The 22,460-nt window shown below is 34.3% G+C and overlaps 1 protein-coding gene across 2 annotated transcripts; it reads left to right on the top strand.

The window, feature by feature from the left end:
* The first annotated feature begins 459 nt into the window (after positions 1 to 459).
* Positions 460 to 22,377, top strand: LOC126927653 (GDP-D-glucose phosphorylase 1-like). Of its 2 annotated transcripts, none has more exons than XM_050743693.1 (4): positions 460 to 1,086; positions 1,346 to 1,623; positions 12,084 to 12,186; positions 18,284 to 22,283. In XM_050743693.1, the coding sequence occupies exons 2-4, from the start codon at positions 1,435 to 1,437 to the stop codon at positions 18,541 to 18,543; spliced, it is 552 nt and encodes a 183-aa protein (XP_050599650.1). In that variant the 5' UTR covers positions 460 to 1,086; positions 1,346 to 1,434; the 3' UTR covers positions 18,544 to 22,283. The 2 variants fall into 2 exon arrangements, with proteins under 2 accessions (XP_050599650.1, XP_050599651.1); XM_050743694.1 differs by lacking the exon at positions 460 to 1,086 and adding an exon at positions 4,339 to 4,619 and having other exon boundaries at positions 22,242 to 22,377.
* Positions 22,378 to 22,460: the final 83 nt, after the last annotated feature.

Genomic DNA, 22,460 nt, shown 5'->3' with positions numbered 1-22,460 from the left:
CTTTCCTTATTTATGGTTTTCCATTGATTTTTCGGTTCGGCATGCATAGTCTCGAAAGTCGACCCTTGTGCGTGTGTTGTAACGAATAGACAATATAATCGACGTGCGCGTTTCCAAGTTTTAACAATGATTTTCATAATATCAGATAGTAAAAATAACAATGAAAAGGAAGTAGAAGAAAATTTAAATCAAAATATTCCCAAAGTTACAATAGAAAAAAATTGTTCTTTTATATTTTTCAACAAAAAGTTAAATCTAATACAAGATTTCATTAAAAATTAATAAAATTTCAAATTAACATCAGAATGAAAAAATTAATTCAGAGATCAAACATTAAAATAACAATTTTTTAAACTAATTATCTTTATTTACTTATACTTACTAGCTTTAATACCACTATGAGAAACTTTTAACAGAGATCAACAAATTCAATATGAAATACAAATTTTAAATGTAACTTAATGTCTTCTTTTAATTTCTTCTTTGTTAAATTTTGTACTATTAATTTTTTATTAATGTATTAACCCTTTGCACTCCTATGTCGAGTATGACTCAACATCAGTTTTTATTTCAGGAGCTACTTTGTCGAGTCTCACTCCACATTCTTTCAATTCCACCTTTTTTTGTGAAATGTGCGAAAGAAAACAAGGATTGCATCCTGGAAATTGTTTCAAGATACACTTAATACTTACATACATAATACATACACTTAAAAATTACAAAATACAACAATAGCGTGAATAAAACTGGTATTTAAATGAATTTGTTTCTTCCTTTATTTATTTAAATTGTCTTATTTTTTAGTTAAAGTAAATTTCAAATAAAACACTTAAAAGCGTTAGGAGCTGCTGGTAACAAAATTGAAATAAAATTTGGAGTGCAAAGGATTAAACATATTTTCTAATATAATAAAGATATCATGCTTTAATTCTTTAAAAAAGTCATATCATAACTTTCATGTAACTAGTGTTACAGTAATACAATGATATTGTTAATTAATAAGATCTTAATGTAAAAAAAATTATGTAATACTATCATATTGTAGATTAAAATACCTAAGATAAAAGATAAAAAATAAATATTTAATATTATACAACACTTCTCACTTCATCTAAGTAATTGTGATACACAAAAAAATAGTAAATATAACTACTTAATCTAAATATGGTATAAATTCGTTTTACATGTATTGTATTCACTATTGCATATTCTAACTCACTGTATTATAATATTTTTATCGTGTCAGTATCATTTAATTTCGCAGGAAATCTATGGAGAAGTACATACATACATATGTATATATATATATATTACATAGAATATTAACTAGGTTATGTTTCGATCACCACATAGTTTATACCTAAAATAGGTGTGGTTAGTTGTGCTAAATGATTTCATATTATTTAAATCTACATAACAAAATCCGACACAGTCATGTCCTACAATTCTTCTACTGAAGCGAATTGTGTTTGTAGTGAAGATATTAAAAAAGATGAGGAATCTAATTTTGATTTGGTTTTAAAAGAAAAGTGGATGGAAGCCCAGAAGAATGGAGTGTTTCGTTATATATTAAACATTCAAGATTCGAAAATATTGGAAGGCAAATATCACTTTTTAGTCCAGGTAATGTTATTAAATAATTAATTATAATAAATATTTGTTTAATTTATTTTTAAATATTTTTTAGTTGTTACAATTTTGTTTAAGTAATATAGTAATTTACAGGATAAAATATTTCACATGTTTTTATTGTTCACTTGTCATATGTGTAAATGTATGCTTTAATTTTACCATCCCTTGCATAAATATTCGTAAGATAATTTTCTAGTTCAAATTTTAATAATTACAAATATGTTTTGTGTATTAATGTCATTAATACCTATAAATCTTGTTACGTATGCTTATCTCTTAGTTTTAATACTTACAAGTACAGTTTGTTGATAACTTATAAAATAAAAATAAGCAGACAAAACAAAAATATTTACAAAATCAATGACAATTTACAAAAATAAAAATGAAATAAATATTATGTAACTGTAATTATATCTAATAATATAATATAGATAATATTGTTTATTCTAGGAATTTTTATAACAATAAAATTATATAAATTAATTTTATAGTGCAAAATCATATATAAAATAACAGTTAAAGAAGTAGCAATGAATATATCATATTTGTTATTATATTGCCAAGACAATATCAGGATTGTTTATTTATTAATCAATGTATTATACTTTTAGGAATTTATACGTATTAGTGAACTGAAATTATTTAATGTTTTATGATTTATGATTGTGAGAATCATAATGTCTCTATCCCCGATTGTATTTCAAAGAACTTATAATCCTTTAACACATTGGCATCAGAGCATTTAGAAACTCATCTATATATATCATTTAGGTTCTAGCAGAGGAATCCAAATGACATATATGTGAGTCATGGTGCTAATGTGTTAAGTTACTCTAGTATGACTTAGTTAATATAATTATTTAACACAATGAAAAGAAAAAAATAATTATATCGACTCATATATATGTAAATTCATAATTAACAAATAACAAGGGAACTGCAAGACATTTGTATTACTGATTTAGTTAAAATTCTGCATATGGGAAGATCCTCACTCTGCAAAAGTATTCCATTATAAGGGCAAAGATCCAATATTTTTTGAAACATTAGTGATTGAAATTTTACTACTACGCTAAAATGTGATTCAACTATGGTATTTAACAAACAATGCGATAGTATGATGGTAATCCGTTAAAGTCCTATGCTAAGATTCAGGATTCAATTCTTCTGTATACATATAATGTCTGTTTTTCAATATTTTTTTTATTCTATTTTTTTATTCTATTCTAGTTTTTATTCTATTTTGACATAAATGTTTCTTCTCTTCTTACCTTATTCTTATGATAAATAGCATTTTATATATACAATCATAAATATAACATTTATAAATGAAACATAAATGTAATATTGTTTTTTCTGCATAGTAAATAAATTTGAAATACTGTAGTATTCAGTACTTTAATGTCCATAGAGTGCATGATATATTGTTAGAAAACTTGTAAGTAGAGGAGTTCAATGATGAAAGTTTTGGCTACCGCCAACCTCACATTCAGAAAACTTAATATTTGAGAAAAATCATATTGCGTGCCACAGTACATTTATTGGAGTATACAATTGCTGATTAACCAGTTAGCTGTTGTGCCTTCTTTGAAAACTTTGAAAATTGTGTACCTAAAATGTATCACAAAAAGTAAGCGATGAAGTATAATGGCCAAATACAGAGTATGTGTGGCTGTTATAATATAGAATTAAGTTGTAATGAAATGACGGTTTTATTTTTTAATTTTATTACTGATATGAATCGCCATAACACAAAATATTGCCATTTTTTGACATGATGAGTATACCCTGGTTAAACATGCCTCCCTGCTATAAACGTCGCCTATTACTAAGTTGTTGTGACTAGCATCTCGTTAACATCTTTTTGCAAAAAAGATTAATATGTGTGCGTTGCCAGAGTGTTAGTTGGCAAAATGAGTTGGTATTGATTTGAACAATAATGTGGTTACCTATGATATGCCGGACCTACACAATTTTATCTATCTTCTCAGCATCGGACATTTATGGTGGCTGAGACTTTGTTGGAAGACTTCTGAACTCATTAGCTTGTACCTGTACCTGTATCTGTTTGCCAATAATGTACTTTATCTTCCAATGGGATGTTGCACCTTCATTTGTACATTTAGTCATTAACCAGATCTTGGAATACTTGTGTCTTGTGAATATGACTTCCGTTAATTTAATCCATAGAAATTGTGGTTAAAAATTTGCAAAATATCTAAACATTGTAAGGAATACAAAATTAGTAAAATAGCAGTTTTTATCTAAAGCTACTTTTATCTAAAAAGTATAGCCAGTGAACGGGGTCAAAAGAGTCCTACAACCGAATTTATGTAATGGTGTGCCATATAATAGTTTACCAAAAAAAAAAACATCTTATATCAAATTTCAAATTTTTTTCTCATCTAAAAAATAATTAATCTTATACTGATGAAGATAAAATAGTAATGTATATTAGATTGATTCTTATATGTACTGATATTTTCTATTCATTAGACATAGGCATTAAATATCTAAAATATTTAATGATTCAAATTTTTATAAAAGTTTTATATGAACAATCCAATTATATATTGTCCTCTGACAAAACATACCATACAAACTTGTTTTAATCATTATATAAATTTTCTTTATTATTGGTAATCTTATAATAAATAATATTTACTTTTTTTAATATTTAATACTGACCATTTTTATTAATTTTAGCTAAATATTGATCGCGGTTATAAAACAAGATCTCCAGAAAATATTATTTCAATGAACTAACCTTTCAATGAGAAAGATTTTAACTTTACAAAACTTGTGTCAGAAGAACAAATAATGAATTTAAATAATACAGACAAAGATGATATAATTGCAATTAATGCTAGTCCGATTGAATACTGTCATTCTCTGCTGTTGCCACAAAGATGTAAACAATTACCTCAACTTGTAACAAAACATAGTTTAGTGAAAGCTGTTGAGTTGTTTTCCTTGAGTTTGTCTTCGTAAGTATATTCCACCTTTGAAGCAAAAATAACAGAAATTAAATCTTTAATTAATTTATAAATACATATGTTGATTGTTAAAAAGTGCAATGTCAAAGGAAAGTTAATAAAACATACACAGTACTCTCATAAATTTCATTTTTCTTAATAATATTTATTAAGCATTATTCAGTTAATAAAATAAGATTATTGTAGTAATGCATTATGAGTAAAGAAGTAATTATTTTATGATTCTATTTTATTTTTGAAACTTTAATTGTTATAGCATAAAGCTTAATCAGTGATGCAATTCCAATTTAATAGGAAAAATAAAAATTTTGAAATTTTGGCATGATTTATTAACATTTTCTGACATTTAAAAATATTTACATTATAACTATTTACAATATCACATTGTTGTTTACAGTTTATAAGTATTTTCAATTAACATTATTGTATCATTAAGCTTTTAACCTACAACGTCGTGTTAGAGACGTGGTATATCCTTCGGGCCAAACATAAACAACACGTGCACTTTGTACGTGAAACTTTGTATATTTGTTGGGATACATGCGACAAATGCTTTTTTTTCTTGTCCGCATTCGGAGGTGCAGTATATTTTCTTGAAAAATATTATAAAGGTACCCCTAAAAATAACTTTAAAAAGAATGTTAAGCGTTGTTGAGGACATTGAAAGTTCTGCTAACATCGCAAAAAGTGATTTAATAGATATTTTAAATAGTGATAGTGACAGTAGTGATATTTCACTTTCTGTACGAGAACGTTGTAAGCGACTGGTTATCGAAGATGATACCGACGACGAAGATCACAGTAATCATCAACAACTAGAGCTATGGATTTGGAAAGAAGAAACTAATGTACCAAAAATTTGAAACTATACAGAGATTTGTGGTATAAAAGTGGCAACTTTGAGTAAGTTAGGTGAAAACAAAAAAGAAGTAGATGTTTTTAATATAATATTTGATAATATATTTTGGGAAAATATTGTTATGGAAATGAATCGATATGCAAATCAAATAATGAACAATGGAAATAAAAAACTAAAACTAGACGAAACTTGGTTTCCTGTAAACTGTGGTGGAATCAAAGTATATTTTGCACTATGTATAATAATGACTGATGTTAAGAAACTAACAATACAAATAAATTGATCTAAGAGAGCAGTCATAGAAACTCCAATTTTCAGAAAAACGATGTCATTCAAAAGATTTCTGTAAGTAACTAGATGTTTGCATTTTGCAGATAACAATTTGGCTAACAATACAGATAAATTATGTAAAATAAAACCTTTTTTAAACCTTTTTTTTGAATCAAAGATTTATAAGAAGCATATACAACGCAAGAGGACATTGTTACCAATGAATCATTGATGAATTATAAGGGACGCTTATCCTACAAACAATTTAATCCATTGGGAGGGACAAGATCCGGTATAAAATTTTATAAATTATGTGAGTCAAAATTGCTATGATTTTAAAATATACATTAGTAGTGATAAAATATATTCTAGTGACAGTGCATCCTAAAGTGTTGTCAAAGAACTATCACAGTCAATATTACATAAAGGACTGTTTAAATCTGTAATTAACAGTAAAAGTAATGTTGTTGGAACAGTGTGCTCCAACAGAAATAATATGCCAAAAGATTTTTCTAAAGTAAAATTAAAAAAGGGTGAATATAGAATGAGGAACTGCAATGGAATACTGGCATTGAAATGGAAAAATAAACAAGACTTTTATATTCTTTCTTCAAAACACGAAACAGCAAAAATGATTGAACCAGACAAAAATCGATTCAATTGTACTTTGAAACCAAAATGTGTCATTGAGTATAATAAAGGAATGATTGGAATTGATCGGTAAGACCAAATGTTAGCATGCTTCCCTGTGATGAGGAAATGTATGAAAGGATACCACCAAAAAGTTTTCTTTTACCTCTTTGATATTGCTTTGTTTAACTCGTACATTTTATTCAACAAAATAAATACTAGGAAAAAACGGTTTTACACTGAATATAGGATTGAGATAGCTGAATCATTACTAAAAAATATACCGTTACCAGAGTATAAACGAAGAGGACGATTATCGAAGGGAGATTTACCAGTGAGACTGTACGCGAAATATTGGAGTTGTTTTCCAAAGCATATAGACGCAACAATATCGAAATCAAGGCCAGCAAGAGCCTGTAAAGTTTACACAAAACATAAAAAACGTTATTGCTTAGTCTGTGCCTTTCGGCTTTGGACGAGCTTTCGATTTTACGTTTCGTTTACCTATTACACTTCTTATATATCTACATCCCCTCTTATCCACTCTATTATATTGCACTCCCTTAATTATTCTGTCTCTAAAATTATGGCAACTTTTGGGCTTTTGCCTCCTTGCTATGCTTCCTTATTCCTCCCCGTCTTGTATTGCCCTTCTCTTCTCCATTATTGTTTTCAGTTCTGTTAGTCCTCCAGTCTCGTTTAGTATTTTTTCTGTGTCCTTTGGTCCTCCCGTTATTTGGCATTCTTCTTCTATTACACGTTTTACTTCTTTCCTTTTACATAGCCTGCATCTTTTTTTCCCCTCTTCTTTCCAGTATTCTCTTGCTTTAGTCTCGTTTCCACATCTGAATCTCGCTAATATTTTTCTGTCCTTCCGCTTCAGTCTTCCTTTTAAGTATTTTGATTCGCTTGTCCTTCTCCTCCTCTCTTCTGCTTCTTTTTTTCTCCTTTCTTCTATAATTTGGTGTACTGCCATCCTTTCTTGCTCTTCTCTTGCTTCCATCTGTATCCCTCCATTTCTTACCTCTTCTAGTCCTTTCTTTCTCTTTCTTGCTCTTTTCCCTTCTTGGCCATTCCTCCAGTTTCTCTCTCTTTACTTTATGCACTCCTTTACTAGTTCCTTTTTTTCACTCTATGGCTTTCCCTTCATACCTTGCTGCTTTTCTTAATGCTTTTTTTTTATTTCTGTTAGCTTGCATTCTTCTATCAACATATAATTCGGTGTTGTCATATCTGAACCTAAGATCTATTTCACATATCTTCTTTGTATTCTATCCAGCTTTTCTTCCATGTTCCAGTTCCACACCTCTGTTCCAAACAGTGCCACGCTCTCTACCAGTGCTCCAAACACCTTCGTTCTCCTCTTGTAGTCCTGTTTGAAAATTTGTTCTCCCACGCTCCATGTTTTCTTCATTGCTATTATTGTTCTCTTTTTCCTATCTTGTATGTGTTTCTCATCACTGCCGTTTTTCTGTAGTATGTACCCTAGGTATCTTATCTCGTCCACTCCCCTAATTTTCATTTTCTTTGTCTCCTCTTGTTCTTTCTTTTTTCGAAAACTAATATCTTGGTCTTTTCTGTGCTCAGCTCCAATTCGGTTTCCTTTGAAAATTTTTCGAATTTCTTTAGCATTTCCTTTAGCTCCCCTTCTCTATCCGCCATCAGCACAATATCGTTTGCATATGCCAATGACCATACCTTCCTTTCTCCTACCATTATGTTCCCGACTTGTCCTTTCCTTTATTTTTCTTTCAGCCCCGCCACGTAGACGTTGAATAACGTCGGGCTCAACGAGCATCCTTGTCTGACTCCCCTTACTGCCCAAAATTCTTTTGTGTTGTTATCCTTGATTCTCGCCACATTCTTTGTTTCTGCGTACAACTCTTTTGTCCTTTGAATTAGTTTTTTGTTAATCCCCATTTTTCTCATTTTCTCCTCCAATTTCTCTCTGTTTAGCCTGTCGAACGCCGCTTCTAAGTCTGCAAAGCAGGCATATAGTTTCCCTTTTTCTCTACTCAACTGTTTGTCTATAATATGGTTTATCACAAATACCGCGTCGGTCACTTCTCTTCCTTTTCTAAATCCGAATTGACTCTCTTCCAGTTTGGTTTCAATCTCTGCTTTCAGCCGTTCGTCCAGTATCCCTGCGTAGATCTTGTATGATGTGTCCATTAATGTTACTCCTCTGTAACTTTTCGCTACTTTCTTGTCCCTCTTCTTGTATATCGGACATATTACTCGTTTTTTCCAATCTTCTGATATCCCCTTCCCATTTCATATTTTCCTTAACAAATCCCATAATGCTTCCCCTACTTCCTTCGGTGCATACTTCCATACTTCATTTTCTAACCCGTCTTTCCCCATTGCTTTCTTCTCCTTCAAGTTTCTTAGTTGGTAGATCACCTCTTCTCCATATTATCTTGTCTCTCCTTCATTATTTTCTCTTCTGCTCGATGCTTCCGTTTTTCTGCCCTCTTTGTGCTCTGTTCCTTCTAAAATTTCCATAAAGTGATTTTTCCACTCTTCTTCGTTTATTTCTTCATCTATACTCTCTCTTCTTCTTTTATATTTATTTATGTATTTCCATACTTTTTGTTTTGTTCTGATCTTCTTGATTTTCACCATTCCTTCTTCTTCGTGTCTTTCCTTTCTTTGTTTGCGTCACTGTTTGAATGTCTTTTTTTCCTCTATGAGCGCTTCCCTACTGCATTTTCTTTTCAGAAACTTTGTCATTTTCCTTTTCATCTCTTTTTTCCTCTTTTTCCACTCCTTGTCGTACCACTCTTTCTCTTCCATGCCCCATTTCCTTATCTTCACTTTCTTCTTTGGCATTGCTTCGTTTATCTTGTTTTTGATTTCTGTCCACATTTCCTCTACTGTTCTTCCATTCCAGGTCCAATCCTTACATTCCTCCAAGTATTTTTCTACACTTTCATTTGTCCATTCCCTTTTCTCCTGCTCTTCTTCTTTCTTTTTTTCATTTTTTTATAATCCCCCCCCCCCCTATTTTTATTTCTAACGGTATGTGGTCCGACTCTGTTCTTTTTCCTATTTTCATGTCGATTATTTCTTCTGTCGTCTCCTGATTGTCAATCACACAATCTATTACTGAGTTTCCTCTCTCCCCAATATATGTCCATTCCTCTCCTTCTTTATCTCTGCCATTGATTATCGTCCAGCATCTCTCTTTCAGATACTTTAGCAGTGTCCTTCCTTCCATGTTTATTGTCTTGTCTTTTGATCGTCTGTTTTTTTCTTTCCCTAGGCCCTCGTTTATCGGCCCACCCTCTTCTCCCGTTCTTGTATTCCACTCTCCGCCAATGATCATCACTTCCTCTTGTCTTCCGTCTACTCTTTCCTCTATCTTCTTCCATGTCCCTTTTGTATCTTGATTATAAAGCATCATTATCCTATACGTCTTGTCGTTGTATATTTTTTTTTCTACTTACTATTCCTCTTAGTTCTTTATTTATACCCGTTACTATTCCCCCTTTTGCTCTTCCTTTTTTCCTTACTCTCATTGTTGCCCTGCATTTCCAGTCGAATTCTTTGGGTAGTCTATATTTTAATTTTTCCCATTTGCCTTCCTCTATCCATGTTTCCGTGAGTCCGATCACGTCTTCAGATATTCCCATATCTCCTTGTCCTTACTTATTAGCCCTGCTACATTCCAGAAGCATATTTTCATCCTCTTTTTATCCCCCTTTTCCCCTTTTTTCATTTTTCTCCGCCTCTTTTTCTTTCTTCCTCCAGCCTCTCTTCATTTTCGTTCTATCTGTACCATCTATTTTTTATTTTTAGTTTCTTATATTCAATCCTTACATATTCGCCTTTTTCCCTTCTTACTCTGGCTATCCTTCTCATTTGTTGCTGTACCTCCCTTTCTTTTCTTGTCAGATCGTCATCTATGTATACCGCCTTTTTCAATTTGCTTTTCTCCTTCATTATCCTTATTTTTTCCTTCATCGATTTCATTGTCGCGAATATTATTGTGTTCTTGCCCCCCCCCACACTTTTATCATATGTGCTTTTTCTACTTCTGCCCCTATCCTCATTTTTTCGTTTATAAAGTCGTTTACTGTCTCATCATTGTTTCCTTCGTTCCAGTCCACTTCTTTAATTACTATGTTTCTTCTTCCTTTCTCTCTCTCTCTCTCTCTCTCTCTCTCTCCCTCTCTCTCTCTCTCTGCCCTGTCCTGATCCTCCTCAATTCTTCTGATTCTGTCCAATAATTCTTTCTTTTCCCTTTCCCACTCTCCTTTCTCTCTGGCACTCTCTCTCTCTCTCTTTCCCTTCTTTCCCTTTCCTCTTTCATTTCCCTCTTCAGCTTCTCCACTTGCTTTTCGAATATACCTTTAATTTCCTTTATCATTGCCTCGAATCCTCTTTCGACTCCGGGCAAAACAATGTCGCCGCTACGCATAACTGTCGAATAAAGACGAATTTGAATCTTCCGACTCCCCCCCCCCCCCCCCGCATTGTCCAGTATAAATAAACCGACGCAACCAGAAACAGTTTAGTATCTACGAGTATTTACGAGCATCTTTCTGTATCAACGAGCGATCCAAGTGTTATCACGAGTTATTTACCGAGTTACGGGACGAGTATTTATCCGCGATTTTATTTTGCGATTTATACTTTGTACTAACGACTTAGCGAATATAGGCTGTACATTAATTTATTATTTTAAATAAATTCGACGGTTACGACAACAAACGATAATTTGCAATAAATCTCATGGTCAAACATCCATATATACCTGTCCTCTACAGTTGTACGTTACTCATCAGAAGAACGGTGCGATTTGCACAACTTTGGTGCACTGCCGTTGGTTATAGCACGCGCTATTGGTACTTAAATCGCAAGGCAATGGATTAACTATCTTGGATTTGTGCAACATGCAACAATAAATGTCTTAATCGTTTGAGTCTCAGGAGTCGAAAAATCGCGAACAGCGCGCTAACGCTTGTCTTAATCGATTGCGAAGAGAAACAAGCGGCGCAATAACGCTCGTCATATTTGTTATTTTTCTGACATAGTTTATAAATATTTCAAGTTTTTGTAAAGATATAGAAAGGATTCGGAAATACAAATAATTCCCTTTATTTAGCACACAACAGTTATACATATATCTTAAACTCTAAAGACCTCGAAATCCTATTCGCACGCACGCTTGTTGTCAACCGACTCTTCCAGATACTTCTAACGACTGACTCTTGTCTTTTGTCCCAACTAAGGCCTGGACGTCCTCTGACGCTTACACACACATTCACATGTACAGTGTAAATGTATCATGTTCCTAACAGTTTTGTTCAATAAAAATTATTGAGAAGATAACAATGAAATACAGAATACCGTCAGTCGTCCGTAGCGTTCAAATGTACTGGGACCTTTCGACACAAAATCTAAACAGCGCGATCGCGCTGCTTGGGACGCAAACGGTTAAGTTTGTGATTTTATTGTTCAATAGAATCTAATTGTGAAATTCTGATCAAAGAAATAATATTACATATTTCAAAATCTAATCCATATTATATTTATACTTACAATAAAATAATATTTTTAATCTACTATTTTAAATAACCAAGAGCTTAAATATATTTGAATTTTTGATATGAGATCTACAGAGAATAAAAAAAATAATTGGAGTAAATAAATAAGTAAAACTTAATAATTTGATAATATGTTGTTTGCAGATACATCAGGGTGGCTTTCAACAGTCTTTGTGCTTTTGCATCTGTGAACCATCTTCATTGGCATTTATACTACTTGAAATGGAGGATGTTACTGGAATATATTGTAACTATATTTTTATTCTTTTATTTTTTATATATATATCCCACTAGTCCAGTCGAATTACATCGAATTAAATTATATCCATTTCATTAAAAAATTCAAATTGTTGTCCTATCGTTTAATGTGTTCCTATTGATAATTGAGAATGACAATCTGTTCAAGGTAAGAGATTATTTTCAACAATACACAATCAGTAGTGGTATAATTGTAAAAATCAGCCTCTTCTCTTACTTATTGGTATATATCTGGGGACTGAGTGGAGATAGAGGAAAATATTAAGAATGAATGTTATAGGTGATTAAATAAGCTATAAAATGAGTTGTGTTTTGTTAAGATAGCAGCACCAATTGAACTGCAATTTGGATAACAAATTATTATTATTGTTGAGAAATGCTCAGTTGGTATGACCGCTAGTTACTAAAAGGTTACTAGGTTTATGTTGGTACGACTCCTAACGACGCTTTTTTGTCTTAGGAGTCGACCACGTGTTAATTGCTAAGACGCATTGGGAGAGATTAGACGTTTGCTGTGTGATTTGGTGTTTTGTATAGGAGAGAAAATAAAAGGTGTGATAACCAATCCGAGTGGATCAGCTTGATTATCAACCCCAACCTATATAAAATAACAGGTTATGGGCCCAGAGCAGTAAACTGCGGCAGGAGAGATATATATTTTTGAGTTTTGAATTTTTTTGTGAAATTATCCGAGGAGAAAGCACACTATGTCCGACCAAGAAAGCATGGCCGATGTGGACAAGGAGATGAATCCAATCTTGAGGAAAGGAAATTACGAATACTGGAGAACAATGACGGAAGCTTCGTTGGTCTTTCTGGGCTGCTGGGATGCCGTACAGCCAGGATTTACGCCAGCGGAAATGATGAAGCCAGAATGTATAAAGATCGACAACAAAGCACGTGCGTATATTTTCCGGCATGTACGCCCCCAATACCTTGAGGATATCAGGACCCGGAAAACAGCAAGGGAGTGCTGGAAGGCATTAGAAAATATCCACGGGAGATCCACGGCGATGGACATTGTATTATGCATGCGAGAATTAGGAACAATGGAGAAGACCCCTAGCATGGACGTGTCCGAGTATTGCGGGAGGATACAAGATCTATGCGACAAATTATCCAGCGTAGGTATAAAAAACGAAGACCACGTTAGGGCGTGTTTTCTCTTAGCCGGCCTCGTGGCGGACCCAGATTACTCAACCTATCTCAGAACAACGAGAATCGATAAGGATCTGAGCGCGAGTGTTGTAAAATCTGATTTATTACTCGAGGAGAGGAGACTCGATGTGGCGAAAGGATCACTCGAAAGGGGCAACGCTATGGCGACCCGGAGACAAGGGAAGTCCAAGCAGCACAAAGATGGCGCCAGGCCGAAGACAAAGGACACACATGATCAGAAGTGCTACATATGTGGCAAAATGGGTCACATATCGTATCAATGCCGAGACCAAAAGGGAGACAAGGAGGAAAGGAACCAGAAAGAGAAAAGGAGGGATAGAGGATCGGAAGAAAGGCCAAGGTCTAAGGGACTTATATCGACTCTGGCTTTGTCTTCGATCAGCCAGATGAGTAGGGAGATGATAAGTTACCTGTACTCAGGCGCCTCAAACCACATGACATCGGACAGACACCGATTCGTAGAATTCACGCCTGCGACGGGACAGATCAGAATCGGCAAGGGGTACCTGGAAGTCAAGGGAAGGGGAACAATCATCGTAAAGATGGCGGAGTCCTGCGGTGGCTGGACGCTATCCCTATCCAACGCTCTGTGGGTGCCCGAGCTAGACGTAAATCTAATTTCGATTAGACAACTAGCAAAAAAGGGCGTCACCACAGTGTGCACTAGGGATGAAGCCATTGGAACACGATGACGGAGATGTCGTATTCAACTCAAAGGTTGGAGACGACGTATACTATCTGGAGACGATACCTGCGGAGGAGCACATGGCAGGCCTGTCCATGGAGCATGATCAGGAGAAAGCTAGCCAGGATGACCGAGACATTGAGGTCATTGGGGCAAGGGCATACAAGGGTACCACGTCGTGGCACGAGAGATTGGGTCACTTGCATGGAAATGCAATGAGAAAGATTCCTATAGAAAGTGTGAAGGAGGAGTCCAAGAGACAAGACGAGCTATGTGGAGTATGCGTAAAAGGAAAGATGACAAAGGTGCCATTCCCGAAGACAGCCCACCACATGTGCCAACGTCCTCTAGAAATCGTACACAGCGATGTCAGTGGCAGAGCCCAGTGCAGATCGTTAGGTGGAGGTAATTATTTTGTAACGTTCATAGATGATTTCTCCAGGTACATGTACGTTAAGATCATCAGTAGGAAGAGCGAGGTATTCAGGTGCTTCAAGGAATACCAGATGGAAGTAGAAGCCCTACATCAATCGAGAATCTGTGCCCTTCAGACAGATAACGGAGGAGAGTATACAGGGGTTGACTTTGAGAACTATTTAAAGGAGAGAGGTATCTTGCACAGAAAGAATGTTCCGAGGAACCCTGAGCAAAATGGAGTTTCAGAACGGGCGAACAGGACACTGGTTGAGATGCCTAGATGCCTACTAATCCAATCAGGGCTTCCTGACTATCTGTGGGGAGAAGCGTGAACACTGCATGCCATATCAGGAACCTATGCCCATCCACTGCTATCGGAGATAAGATCCCACTAGAACTGTGGAAAGGTAAGGGATGCGACATCCAAGGGGAGATCAATAGCCTATAAGGGTATTTGGATGCAGAGTCTGGTACCTAAAAAGCCCAGATGAAGGTAAATTCGACAGCAGGGCAGATGAAGGGATATTTTTAGGTTATGACAGACAGGTCAAGGGATATAGAATCTACCTACCGAAGACCAAAAGGGTAATAATTTCTTGTCATGTCAGGTTCGAGGAAAACGTATTCCCCTATAAGCGTATGAAAGTGGATGCAAGGAATATCAAAAGGAGATTCACCGAATGGATATGGGACGTTGAAGACTTCGAACTCCAAGGAGGAGGTAATACAACCGATATAGAGACTCAAAGCGACGGTGAAAACGATGAGGGACACAGTGACTACTTCCTGGATAGCCTAACAAATGAAAACAGTCAGCAAGAAGTTGTGAGTGCACCAATCGTACCTAGGAGATCAGCGAGATTGCACAAACCAAAGACGTGCAATATTTGTGCCTGTGTTGCGACAGCTTGTAGAAAGCAAGGTTCATGTGAGTCAGTGAATGTGCACGATGCTCTGAAGGGGCCAGATGCTCAAAAGTGGACAGATGCAATTGCGAAGGAGTTAGAAAATCTAGCGAACAAAGATGTGTGGGATATAGTGAAAAGACCTTTAGATTGAAATGTGATAGATTGTAGGTGGGTGCTAGTCATGAAAAGAGACCCAGATAGGCATAAAGCTAGACTTGTAGCCCGAGGATTCTGGCAAAGGCCTGGAGTAGACTATTCCGAAACCTTTAGCCCAATAGTAAAGCTAAGGATATTGCTTGCTCTGTGTGCGGAGAATGAGTGGTGTTACGAACACATTGATGTGGAGTGTGCGTATCTAAAGAGTCCTTTGGATGAGGACATATATATGGAGCAACCTGATTTCTACAAGGTTCCGGGGAAGGACAGAACTCAGTATGTGTGTAAGCTTAAAAAGAGTTTATATGGTTTGAAACAAGCGGGGAGAATGTGGTTTAAGTATATAAATTGTATCTTGAGAGATATGAATCTGAACCCATGTGTGAGTGATCCATGCATGTATGTGAACACATCCAAAGATCTCATTGTGGCTGTGTATGTGGATGATATCCTTGTATTCGGTACGGAGGCTATGATTCACGCGTTCAAAACTAGGATTAAGGAGAAACTAGATGTGAGGATGCTAGGAAGCGATACTCAATTCCTATCCATCCACTTGAGTAAGCCAAACAGCACTACCGTGGTGTTCGACCAATCCACGCAGATAAGTCAAATGTTGGAACTGTTTGCATTACTCAAGAGGTTAGAGTGTCTACACCACTAGCCAAGGAGTGCGAGGCTGGTCTAGACATTGTGGATAGTGAACCAGTAGACAATAAGTTGTACGAACAGGCTGTGGGGCATATAATGTACATCGCCACAGTAAGCCGTCCTGATGTCGCGTGCGCAATAGGAAAATTAAGCCAAAGATGTGCGAATCCGACGGTGTCTGACTGGAAGGCAGTGAAACGTGTTTTTAGGTACCTGTTGAAAACTAAAGACTTAAAGTTAGTATACCAAAGGACAGGGCAACCTCTAAAGGTGTTTTGTGATTCAGACTTTGCAGGCTGTGCAATAGATAGGAAGTCTAGAAGCGGTTATGTTTTTATACTTGCTGGTGGAGCGGTGTCTTGGTTGTCGAAGAAACAACCAATCATATCTCAATCGACATGCGAGGCAGAGTTTGTAGCGATGCAAGAGGCAGCTAGAGAGACTGTGTGGATGTCATTATTAAGGGAGTTAGGTCAATCGTCATATTGTCCGCGTCCATGCAAAAATTTTTGTGACAACATTGGAGCGATCTCATGGTCCAAGGATGAAGTAGTGGCCGAGAGTTCTAAACATGTTCAAGTGCGTTACTTTTACGTTAAGAACTGCGTGTCGAAGGGGATACTGGATTATATCTATATATCTAGTTCTGAGAATATTGCCGACATTCTTACCAAAGGGTTAAATAGAGTTAAGACCCAGTATTTTACCAAAGCTATAGGGCTTTTAGAAACTAGCGATCAAAGGGAAGTGTTGAGAAATGCTCAGTTGGTATGACCGCTACTAAAGGTTACTAAAAGGTTACTAGGGTTATGTTGGTACGACTCCTAACGACGCTTTTTTGTCTTAGGAGTCGACCACGTGTTAATTGCTAAGACGCATTGGGAGAGATTAGACGATAATCAGCTTGATTATCAACCCCAACCTATATAAAATAACAATTATCACACAAGAATATCTGTGTGAAAAATTAATAACTTACTGTATTAACAAATTATAACATGTGTTACAAAGTTTTATTCTTTTTAAAAAAACAAATGAAAACTTTAAAATTCATAATTTTGAAATAAACTTATTTTCTGGGTGGTAAAAAGGTGTTTAAGTATACTTATACTTAATTATAATTATATATATTATATACTTGATTGAATGCTGAATGAGGGAGCCATTTTTTATTGATATTCTTGGTGTTTTTATATATATAGTGATTTGGGTAGTTGCTATATCAAAGAATCAATCGATTGGAATAGAGCAGTCATCACGATAATCATGAGTATCAGGATATTATTATAAACTATGGGTGCTTAATAAGAATGTTATGTTGCTATGACAGAGGGGACACATGGTACTCTGTTACTTCCAATTGTATTGATTTCTTTGTGACTTAAACACTCATAAACAATTGAAACATTTAATTATAAATAAATGGAATAACTCTAGAAATAACTACTTAACAGGAATGGCATTTCTTGAATTAAAAAACATTTATTATTTCTTTATTAAAATTTCATAAATCAACAATTTCACATATCGTTTTTTTTTTTTTTTTATTTTTTTTATAACTCGCGAAGCCAATTTTATTTACTAAATATTGTAATAATGATAATAATGCATACGGTGAGCAAGCTAAATTATACAGTTGTATGTACAAAGAAAATTTAAAAGAAAAGTTTTTAGTATTTATATGAACAAAATGATGAGTTAATAATCGTAGCTTTTGTATAAATCATTATTCGCTGTCATAAATAAAATGTGTACAATTATCATGGTTAGAGGAAATATAAGAAATTTTTTGACAATACAGTAGTACTACGTTTATCCAAACGACTCGAAGAACAAGTTCATTTGGATAATAAAAGTTCACTCGCTACCTTCAACAGCTACTCTTATTATAGTAGGATAGTGGATACCGGAAGGTAGTGACTCTACCTCTCCATATGATTACTTATGCCTTGAAAACTATTTAACTCTTATTACTATTTATTTGTATAATGGCTGCGTGATATTCGTTTTATATCAGTTACTACAAAATAAATGAATAAAAAAATTTCAAATAAATGAAGAGGGTAATGAAGTCGATTTATAATGCTCAGGTCTGCCACGATATCTTAGCTTGGTGCTTTTGCTCGGAGTGAAGTTTTGGCTTGACTTTCAACGACCTCGTATCGAATTTTTAATAGAACACTGGATAAGTAATGATGCTGCACTATACATAAGAAATAAAATTATCCATATAAATTGTAATAAATGCTATGAATATGAAGCTAATGCAGAACAAGTAGTGAAAACAATAAATTATAATTTAATAAATTTATATATGCTTGTGGTTTCCCTTCATATCAAGTTGAAATGAAGCAGCAAATTTGAAACGTGCAGTATATATCTAACGTTTAGAGTAATACTCATTAAAAATATCCTCAAACAAACCAGATGGGAAACTAAAGCATATACGCAAAAGCATAAAAAATTGGCTAAAAACTGTAACATTTCTAGTTTTAGATTGTTGTGCAAAAAACTTCGACCTCAGACCCACAGAAAATCTATGGGAATTATTAAAAAGACGAATGTGTGATTCGTATGTTCCATCGCTATCATCGGTCACTCATTGAATTGCATAATAGAATTAATAGAAGCAATGCAAGCGAAAATGAGGAAGAACAAGAGGACTAAAGTGGTAGGATGCAGAATACTGGGAAACGAAAAGGCACTGACAACATGTCTTGGGAAGGCTAAAAAAGTAAAACAAGTATGACATAAGAAGAGTATAAAAGTATAAAGAGCAGAAAAAGAAGAGTATAAAATATTATGCAAAGAAAAGAAGAACAAAGAAAAACAAAGGCAGAAATATGGGCATATGTTAATAAGAAGAGAAAGAAGAAAAGCAAGACAAGTGCTCATATAAAAATGGAAGAGTGGAAATAACATTTCAATGACCTATTATAAGATAAACAAGGGATATGCAGGAGAATTAGAAGAAAGGGAAATAGAGGATTGAATAGGAAGAATAAACAAGAGGAAAGCAGTAAGCAGAGACAAGATAAAAATGAAGCATGAATATATGGTGCAGGAGAAGCCAGAAGGAAACTAAAAGAAATAGTAAGAACAATCTGGAATGAAGAAGACCTCTCAAGAGATTGGAGAAAGGGAGAAATAACAGCCATAAATAAAAATGGTAGTAAACATGAAGTATATAGCTACAGAGGGCTATTACTATTGAACACTGCGTATAAGGTTTACGCAATGATGTTAGAAGAAAAACTAATGAAAAAAGCAGAGAGGTAGAAAATACTCTCAGAAACACAACCAAGATTCAGAATAGGTCGATGCATGATAGATAACATATGTATATATTAAAATGTATATGTAAATTCTATAGAATTTAAATTACTCGCCAACTGACATTTTTACTTTTGCTTTGTTTTATTGGTAGTCATTTTGATGAATAGATTAGATCACGAGAGAAGAATGGTAATTTAGGACTTGGAAAATCGATTATTGATTTTCCAGAATCGATCGTCTGATTTACCCTAAGGATTTACGTTATTACAAATCGATTTTCACTACGTCATGCCGTTGAAGATTATTCTCCGTATCACCATAAACGAAAACACAAAAGGTGAAAGAATAGAATGTGTAGAATCTATAAGAAAACCAAAAGATGAAGTGAATTATGTCTTTTCCGCTGGAATATCAATCAAGAAGTTATCATCCTAGATTATTCAATTCATCAATTGTTAAGAACGCCTCAAAAAGTGTAACCAAGGTAGGCCAATATAGAAATATATCACACTCACGATGGATGATGAGACTGCGACGTCATACATTGATACGAACTTAAACTTTATATTTTAAAATACTTACTTAGAAGAATCAGAAATCATCTCAAAAAAGGAAAATAAAGACTGAAAGTAAATCTAGTTTTGACATGGAAAGACTTTTGGAAATTCTTCAAAAACTAGATAATTATAAAAGAGAAGGAACGTACTTCGCTTTAAAGCAATTTCATGGGACTCAAAAAGCCACAGATTGGATGTTAAACTATGAAACAGAGTGGGAAAAATTCAAGATCCAAATTATGAGTAGAAAATCAAGTGCTTGAAGATGTATTTGGAGAAAATAGCACTGGAGTGGTATCAAACAAATCTGTTGAAGAACAAAGAATATAATTGGGAAGATTGGAGGACTTCATTTTTCAAAGTTTTCAGCAATAAAGTTTGGTCTTCATCACGATACGTGTATAATTTCAAATATATTTCAGGTTCGTTCGTTGATTACGCTAAAAAAAAAAAAGAAAGCTTAATATTTGAAAAAGAGAGGAAGACTATTGAAAACACAAGAATTGGTTTGATTGTTATCAGATTATCTATTCACATTAAGGATAGAATCGATAAAGAAACGATACTCAACAGATGATTTGATAAAAATTTTGGGACAGTATGAAGATAATTATCACAAAAAATTCAATAACGAAGTTCAGATGAAAGGAAAAGAAATGCAGGAGATGAAGGTATGTCTTGATAGAAATTAAAATCTATCATTCGCGAAACTAGCTTTTGTGAATCACTGAATTTTCCTGGCCGATTCCATCCGGTAGAATTATGCAGGAACATAAACAAGAATGTTCAGAAGAATTTCAAACAGGTAAATTCACTTGAGATATTCGCATCCGAAAACAAGAAGTCAATAAGATTGGATGAGAATGAAAAAACTAAAAACCCCGGAGAAGTATATAAACCATTGATAAAACACCGAGTTAGAATCAATGATCAGAAAGATGTTAAAGGTGTTTATGACACTGGAGCCAATGCAAGTTCTATTAACCAAAAGATTGTTGATCAAATAAAAGCAGATCTAACCGAACATAAGAGTATTTTCAAAACTCAGTGGCAATGACTCACGAGTGTCCGGGCGAAACCGCGAATGAAGATAAATAAAATAGAAGAAATAATGGATGTTTTTGTGGTACGCAACGATAAGTTCACATACCACCTTGTCCTAGGGTTGGACGCCATAAAAAGTTCAAATTAATACAAGATAAGGATTTGAGAATTGCTCAAAAAGTTAAAAAAAATTGTTATAGAAAGATAGATGACAAAGAAGAAGAAATAATATCCGGGAAAAATAAAGAAAGAAAGAATGATCAGATGAGAAGAGAGATAAACTTCATTGAGTACATGGAGAATGATAAATTTGTTGACAACCTTGAACATTTAAACAGACCAGAGAAAAAAGAAGTGCTTTGTCTTATAGAGAAATACAGAGAGGTATTCGTTGTAGCGGCACATGATTTAGAGGACAAATCAAATCATGTTGTTGTTCTGTGCCGGAGCATCAAGACCGTTAGAATACAAGTAACGTAAACTCCGGGCAGAACAATGTCGCCGCTACAGGCAACCGTCGGGTCAAGACAAATTCAAATTTTTCGACTCTCCTTCGACCAGTATAAATAAACAGACACGTTCGCGGGCGAGCAGAATATAGTACAGCATCGAGCGAATGTACACAGAAATCATCAGCATTAACGGGTATCTCCGCAATACTTGTATATTGTGTACGTAGGATTATTTAAGGATCAGAAATTCATATAACAAGCTGTGACAGCAATAACTGCTTTTATCATTTCGCACTATCCTTAACCTGTTAAACCTCTACACGTCAAACACAAATTTGTCGTGAGAACTGTGAAACTCCATATATAAAAAAGACCATATAGGTGTTCGATTCCAGATCTATTGTAAATATTCTTAGAAGGAACAGATTGTAAGTTTTTTGCATAAATTACATTGATGGCATCTTGGTTTTTTCTGAAACATTCGACCAGTATATCGGGCATATAGAGCTGTTGATGAGGGCTATTAAGAAATAAGGCTTTCACTTGAAACTGGCCAAATGTAATTTTGCAAAAAATTCAGTGAAATATGTTCGTCACATCATCGAAAATGGCGGTGTGCGACCAGGAAAAGATAACCTCAGAGCAATACGCATATTTGAACGTCCAAAGAACAAAAGAAATGTAAGACAATTGATAGGAAAAATTAATTTTTATTATAGGTACGTAGAAGATGCTTACAAACTCTTGGAATCACTTCATTACTTACTGAGGAAAAATGTGGAATTTAGCTGGACTGAGAAATGTGGGAAGTCATTCCAAAAGCTTAAGAAATATCTCTAAGTTTGACTCTATCAATATATGATCAAAATCAAGAAATATTCATTTATACAGATACAAGTGGGGATCGGTTTAGGAGCTGTTTTGAAGTAACCCCGAGA

This window comes from Bombus affinis, unplaced genomic scaffold (assembly GCF_024516045.1).
Source record: "Bombus affinis isolate iyBomAffi1 unplaced genomic scaffold, iyBomAffi1.2 ctg00000187.1, whole genome shotgun sequence".
Taxonomy (NCBI): Eukaryota; Metazoa; Arthropoda; class Insecta; order Hymenoptera; family Apidae; genus Bombus; species Bombus affinis.
This window is presented reverse-complemented; position numbering and strand designations above follow the sequence as displayed.

Coding starts and splice junctions, on each gene's coding strand:
- LOC126927653 (XM_050743693.1), top strand. CDS start 1,435: ATGTCCTACAATTCTTCTACTGAAGCGAATTGTGTTTGTAGTGAAGAT. Junction 1,624..12,083: donor AATATCACTTTTTAGTCCAG/GTAATGTTATTA, acceptor TGTTGTTTGCAG/ATACATCAGGGTGGCTTTCA. Junction 12,187..18,283: donor GGATGTTACTGGAATATATT/GTAACTATATTT, acceptor TATAATGCTCAG/GTCTGCCACGATATCTTAGC.